The 7,092-nt window shown below is 51.5% G+C and overlaps 1 protein-coding gene across 1 annotated transcript; it reads right to left on the bottom strand.

Moving 5' to 3' along the window:
- On the bottom strand, positions 1-5,818 carry PDRG1 (p53 and DNA damage regulated 1). Its single transcript, XM_032858925.1, has 5 exons — positions 5,709-5,818; positions 4,162-4,237; positions 3,582-3,656; positions 1,540-1,620; positions 1-927 (listed from the first exon to the last, which is right to left on the bottom strand). Exons 1-5 carry the CDS (start codon positions 5,793-5,795, stop codon positions 845-847), a joined length of 402 nt encoding a protein of 133 aa, XP_032714816.1. The 5' UTR covers positions 5,796-5,818; the 3' UTR covers positions 1-844.
- Between the last annotated feature and the right edge of the window lie 1,274 nt (positions 5,819-7,092).

The raw sequence follows: 7,092 nt of genomic DNA, 5'->3' as shown, positions 1-7,092 counted from the left end.
TACCGTTCATTCCGTTAGGAAACGTTTATTAAGCCCTCAGTGAACATGAAAGACACAGTGCTGCCCTCACAGCACACTGACCCCAGGATCGGAGAGCACGGAGGGCAGGCAGGAACTCTGAGCAGTCCAGCCCAGGCCTGCCTTCAGAGGCGGCGGAGAGCTATGTGAAGAGGCAGCTCCCTCCCCCACCCCCAGCGCAGGACTCCGCAAGGACTTTCTGACTCAACAGCAGGTGCCGAGTCTGCTATGCAGCACCTGCTCTGGGCTCCGTCCCAAGGGCAGGCAGGAAAAAAGGGCCACAGCGGAGGCCGTGGTGGGGAACGGCGTATCTGTCCCACAGATGGCTGCGGTGACCTATGAAGCACCGAGATTCTGTCCTTCATTCAGAAACCACCTGTGAGCCTCCCGCTTTACTCTAATTCCACTACATGCTGCTTGAGAATGCCTCTGTTCCTGAAAGGAATGCAGGAATGATGCTCCCTGCTGCTGCTGGGGGCCCATCTGAACAGCAGGCCCTTGTTAGAAGTGCCTGCTGCGGTCATTCTCACCCCCACGGGCACTGCCCCCGCCCATCGCTGGTGGCTGCCAAGGCCCATCAATGGGTCTTGTGTCCATCCAGCTCCAATGGTGAGACCCAGCAGACACTGGCAGGCTGAGGGCTCCCTCCTGCCGTCACAAAGTCACAATCCCCACAGACAGAGGCTTCTCATGCTCAGATTCCTGACACAAATCTCCTAGCAGTGTAGATCATGTCCTTGCAGGTTATGAAGCTGGAGAGTCCTGGGTCCTCCATGACCACAGGGGGAGATGCTGTCACAGGTCCCCCCATCATGGTTCTTAAGCTTCATCCTTTTAAAATGATCTTGAGAGCTTTAAGTTCATCCTGGTTGAGGGGGTTCAGGTTAAAACCCTTCAACTCTGGTTTGCCTAGGGGGAGAAAACAATCCATCAGCAAGTCGGGCCTCCTGTTGTCCTACCTCCTGCTGGCCCTGGAGTCAGGCCCAGGAAGGGGTTTTTGCGGCATCCATGCTGCCAAACACTTAGCCTTAAGGTCTAACAGGAAGGGCCTCGAGTTCTGCAGTGTACTGGACAAAGCACATAGTCCCCAAGAACCTGCAGAGTCACGACTGCTGCTCACAAACCTACTGATTGCTGCCACACCTGTGACCCGTCTGCAGTGGTTAGGGTCACCCAGAAGTTCAGCTCTGACCTTGACCATCTGACCTGAGGCCCTCTGAGTCCCCTCAGTCAGAGCCGTTCTGGTTCCTGTACCATGCCCCAGGATATAACACAAGACACCCCAGGCTGTTCCTCTTACGGCAGAAGAAAACTTGACACAGGAGTAACACCCCACAAACCTCTCTGTCCATTCCATCTCTGGGCAGCTATGACCACCACCCTGCCCACAGCCTCCGGGTGGCTCATGTGCCGCCCAGGCCCTCGCCCACCCACCTGGGAGAGGCTTCCCACCCGTGCTCTGTAAAGTCCATGTGGACAGTTCTCTCCCCTCCCGGTTTCCAGTTCCATCCAGGCCCATACCTTGGGCCTCAAAGAGGCGGTTAACCTTCACTTTAAGTTGTTTCCGGAGTTTCTCTATTTCTTTATCCAGATGACCCTGATCTGAAAAAGATGAGGTGGGCAGAGGATGGGGTTATACTACAGACACACTGACCCAGAGGCAGCTGGGGATGTCAGCTTTTCTCCAGCCTCCTTGAAAGCAAGGGCTCCTGGCATTTGGGAAGAAGGGGACCTCAGGGACCAACTGAGGAAGGAACTAAAGAGCTAGAGGAGGGAGGTGATTTGCCCAAGACAGCTAAGAGAGCCCAGGACAGGACTGAGGACCCACCTCCCTGTCCACTGACCTGTTTTCATTATGCAAAGTACCTTTGGCTGTTCAGGGGTAGGGAAGGCAACATCTGGACAGTAGGTCCCCCTCCCACTGTGAAATTACAGAATACTGAAACATGAGACCAGAATGAAGAACCTAGACCCAGCCCATCCCAGATGGTTGGAAAATGTGTGGCTAAGGAATCTCACAAACCCAAGTCCATCAAGGTGAGCAGTTTTTAAATAACATGACCGCGGTAACATGTGACCTAAACAATCAATGGGCAAGCCTGATGCTCAAGCTTAACCTAATTCACCGTGAACAGAAAAGATTATCTTGCCAAGATGGATGCACCTGAATGCAAACTGCACTGTGAGAAGTAGAGGCTACAAAGCTTGGTGATACAACTGCCTAATGTCACCAGACTCCACCTGCTCACGATGATAAGCTGGCTACTCTGTCCTCCCCACAGATTTTCGCTCTTTCTGATGGGGTGAACACCAGAGCAGCCAAGCCCTCTAGCCTGGGCAATGGTTCTGGCGCTCATGGTAAATGAGCAACCCTGGTCTCTTATGAGCTTGTTGAGCTCCCATCGACCCCTGAGAACCAGTGATGATAATGTCCCAGAACCCTTATAGGTATGGTGCCAAGACCACATTTGTGGGCCGAGACAGCTGAGGATCAAATCCGGAAGCCAGGCAAGTGACCCCTCTGAAAGCTCAGCCTGAGTGGCCTGCCCACCACTCAAGTGCAATGACAACTCTTAATTTTATAACTGTAATATTAGTGTGTATTTTCCAACAGGAATCTGGCAAGTTCTCTAAGTTGATACAGTCTCCTTTGCTAAAATTTTATTTCAACAAGGATAGAGAAATTCTGCCTTCAGGGACAGAGGCCACCTTGCTGGCCCTTTGGCACATATATTTTCAAGGGTAGGGGAAGAGAAAACATGCATAATCTTTCCTTCTTCCAGCCAAGGACACATCTGCACCTTAACCGTTTGCCTTTATGATGCTTCTCCAAAGAGCCTCCAGGATCGCGGTTGTGAAGATTTGAGTAACATGCTGAGTGCCCAGGCTGTGGCAGACCCTAGAGGCTTGCTCTCCCCAAACCTCCATTTTCAGTGCAGTCTCTACGGCAGGGCTGTGAAACAGAAAAGCGCACTCTGCCAGGCTCCCTTGCAGCTACAGGGATGGGGGGCACATGACGCAGTTCTCGCTAATGAGATGTGAGAAGTCTGAGGAGAACAGCAGTACTTCTAAACAGAAGGCAAGGCCATAAATGGAGAAAGCAAGCCCTCTGCCATTCCTGCAGGCTGGCCTATGGACATGAGGCCTGAGATGACACAGCCCCTCCAAGAATACATGAGGGTGACCTTGCTGAGTGTCAGTGCCCGTCCTGGACGGCCTACCTGTGAACAACTGACGAGAAAAACAGAACCAGATTTCCCAAACCTCCATTTATTGGGTTTTCTGTATTTGTGGCCCAGCTAGTTCCTCACTGATAAACAAGCACTAGGCTATGTACACACAGTTTTATCTCCACTTCACAACTGTGCTCTGGGGATGCATCCCCTCCTTCAGAGATGAGGAAATAACTCAAGACTGGCAGAGCAGGGATTAAAACCCACACCCGTCTGAGCCCTGTAATGCAGCTGCCTCTCATTAGATGGCCCAAAGCCTGACTCAGTTCTGGGTTAAGACCAAGGCTGGCGGGGGAGACATGTCCCTGACGCATCCCCAGAAGGCCTTACCTTTCTCAATCATTTCCTTCGTTTGAGAATGAGACATCTTGATAAACATGTTCCCGAAGCAAACCATCACATCTTCTGAAATGGCAAATGGTCACTCTGTCAACAAATATTTTTGAACACCTATTCTCTGCCAGGCTTTGCTTTAGATGCTGAGAACACAGTTTCTACCCTCATCGGGCTTATGATATAGTGGAGGAGAAGGAATAAATAAGCAAAGATACAATTTGTGAGACCCTGATAAGGCTAAGTACTCTGGAGAAAAATAAAGCAGGGTCAGAGGGATTGCCTCACTGATTATGTGACATTTGGGCAGAGATCTGAAGAAAGCGAGGCACAAACCCCACAGACATCTGAGGAAAGAGTGAGCTAGGCAAAGGAAACAGGAACAGCAAAGACCAGTAATTTGCTTGGGGTCTTAGGAACAGCAAGCAGACCAGTGTCAGACCTGCAACATTTTCTTCCTCATCTCCACAAGCTGTGTCACATATGTGAGGCTTTTGGTCTCTATTAGGGACAAGTTGAAAGCCTTGGAAGGAAAAAAACACACCTCCCGGGCTGTAGTGACAAAACCTTGACTTACCAGAGAGGCTGAGATCCTTCTGCAAGGCCCGTAGGCCCTCCCGGTTCTGATTTCTTTTGGTGTCCAGGTCCACAATCTGCAAAGCACAGGGGCAGGAGGGAACTCAGCTCCCTCCTGTCCCAAACCGCCACCTTCCAACAGACCAGGGGCTGTTAAAACCCAATAGAGACAAGGCATCATTCCTGGGTTTCTTCCAATGTCACGCCTAAAGCACACTGATGTGTAAATGTATTTCTTCCCCTATTCACTTTCCAGATCTTTAAAGACCATGCTCTGTGCAGGGTGCAGGTACTCTCCCCACAGAGAGTGCAGGGGAAATATTTGCTGATTAAATGGATAATTCATTATTATTCACAGGAGAGCTAATGCTCAAGCTTCAGAGCATTTCAGAATCAGGAGGGGAGTCAAAGCCTCCCCCTGGACAAGCTCCTCCAGCTGTTTCTGACCTAGCATCACAGAAGCTACTAAGGAAGTAAGGAGGCAGTACAGTTTCTTGAGAGCGTTGGCTCTGGAGCGTCTGCAATACCAAGTTTTGAATGTGAGCTGTGTAATTTCTCCTTCTGAGAAGTGGAGAGACGAATGGCACCTACCTCCCAGGTTACTGAGCCAGGAACTAAATGAGCTAGCATAGAACCTGACACACAGTAAGTGCTTGAGACATTTTAATCGCTACTTTATTATCATCACGCACACCCTGATGCAGTGTTTAATTTAATGGGCACTTATCCCAGTCTTCCACTTTTCAGTAAATACCCTACCAATCATGCAATTATTCTAACTGGAAATGAGGAGTCATGAATCATTCTCCACTCCTCCTACTCCCTCAACCCACATACTACCATCATCAAGGCCTACTAAACCCGCCTCCAAAATTTACCTCTGACCCACTCATTTGTCTTCATCACCACCTCCCTGGCCCAAACCCATCCCTCGCCTGAACTTTGGCAGTGGCCCCTCACAGGCCCCTTGCCCCCCCCTACGTTCTGTGCTCTACACGGCAGCCAGAGGAATCCTTTTACAGCCTAAATCCAGTCACATCACCCTCCTTTCCCCCAATAAATCTCTCCAAACACTTAGCACTTAAATTAGCACAAGACCCAGACTTCCTATGCAGGTGTACAAAGCGTCCCCACCTGCCCAATCTCAAGACTACTCCGGTCTCTTTTCTCTTCCTCTTCTGAGAGCCTTGGCGAAGGCAGTGCACCCACGGTCGGTGGGATGGGGCCTGAGGGGGAACTGCGTTCTGAAAAAGGTGTTCAGGTAAACCACACAAAGAGATAGTGGCTCGGGATCCGGAGGGCACGGAGAGTGGAGGAGGAACGATGGAGACACCGACGTGCTAATAAATACGTGAAGCGCGGCGCCGTAGCAGATGTCTGGTCCACCTTGCCTCCCCACCGCCCCACGTCTGTGGTCAGCGCCGTGAGCCCCACCAGCCCACTGGGATTCCGAAACCCGCACGCGGCCTACAGCGCTCGCCGCCAGGCCCCAACCGCCTGGGGCCCGAGTGGGAACCCCGGCCCCAGAGCCACAAACGGGCCTCCTACCTGCCGCTTGTCCGCCAGCACCTCCTCGGCGAGCTCTTCCACCTCCACCAGGTACCGCAGCACCCGCTCCGCCTCTGGTGACAGCATGGTGTCCGCCAACTCCGACTCACGCCGGGGGTTACACCGCTTAAACTCCGTTTGGGAGCGGCGTCGGCTGCGCACGCGCCTGGGCAAGGCTTCCGGCGCGCAAGCGCATTTAAAAGAACTGTGGTGCGCAGGCTCCAACTCGCAAGCGTCCGCAGGACGCGAGAGGCGGGGCCTAGCTTTGGGGGCGAGATTGGAGCGGCCCCTGCAGGCTCAGAGAGTGTAGTCCGCAGAGCGGCTTCCTATGCCTCCTACCACCCTTCCTCTGTTGAGCACCTGCGAGGGGCCAGGCAGTCTTAGGTGCTGAGGGTGCAGCAGTGAATAAAACATAGTCCCTGCCCTCGTGTAACTTCATCCGAGTGGGAAACACGACAGTTCATGACAAAACAAGTAGTTACCTACTATGGCAAGCAGTGATACGTGTTTTGGCATAATACAAATCATTCTTCCCCTGTCTAAGGAACACTGAGAAGGCCTGTGTATCAGTGTGACTTCTATTTAACCTCTGACACCTTCAGTTTCCAATTTATAAAATGGAGTGATACAAATCCCCCTCATTGTCTCTCTGCAGGATCAGAAGGAGGCAGGAATCATTTTTAAAATTCAACTTTGGGGGCGCCCGAGTGGCCCAGTGGGTTAAGCTTCTGCCTTCAGCTCAGGTCATGATCTCAGGGTCCTGGGATAGAGCCCCATATCGGGCTCTCTGCTCAGCAGGGATCCTGCTTCCCCCTTTCTCTCTGCCCACTTGTGATCTCTCCCTCTCTCTCTGTGAAATAAATAAATAGAATCTTTAAAATAAAAAAATAAAATTCAGCCTTCACCAGTATTTGTTAAACCTCTGTCTTGGGCCCAATGTCCAGAGCAGTTGACCTAGACCCAAAGAAGGGGCTGGAAAACCATGTGCAGTGAGCGATGAAGTGTCAGCTCAGTAAAGAAGTTCCATAAGTGCTAGAAAGCAAATCGGCGTGGGCCATGGGATTTGGAAGGACCTCCAAGAAGAGGAATGCAGGTGGAATGTGGCTGTCCTTCAGAACAAGAAGGCTCCCTACAGATCTTCATGCCCAAACCCCTCATTATACATGTGAAAAAGCTGAAGTCCAGAGGGAGGTGAGGATCTTACAAAGTCAATAGCAGACCTGAGACTAGAATTCTGACCTCCTGCCTCCCTGATTCCAGCTTTTTTATGCTCTCATTCGGTCCCTCGCAACCAAGCCCTTTTACATCCCTTGCCTTGTTTGAATTTCACAATTTGTGGAGAGATGGGTTATTACCGCCCATTTCATAGCTGTAAACTGAGGCC

This window comes from Lontra canadensis, unplaced genomic scaffold (assembly GCF_010015895.1).
Source record: "Lontra canadensis isolate GAN:19392208 unplaced genomic scaffold, GSC_riverotter_1.0 scaffold16, whole genome shotgun sequence".
In the NCBI taxonomy this organism is placed as follows: domain Eukaryota; kingdom Metazoa; phylum Chordata; class Mammalia; order Carnivora; family Mustelidae; genus Lontra; species Lontra canadensis.
This window is presented reverse-complemented; position numbering and strand designations above follow the sequence as displayed.

Coding starts and splice junctions, on each gene's coding strand:
- PDRG1 (XM_032858925.1), bottom strand. CDS start 5,795: ATGCTGTCACCAGAGGCGGAGCGGGTGCTGCGGTACCTGGTGGAGGTG. Junction 4,238..5,708: donor TGCTGGCGGACAAGCGGCAG/GTAGGAGGCCCG, acceptor TGTGCTTTGCAG/ATTGTGGACCTGGACACCAA. Junction 1,621..3,581: donor GAAGGAAATGATTGAGAAAG/GTAAGGCCTTCT, acceptor CATCTTTTTCAG/ATCAGGGTCATCTGGATAAA.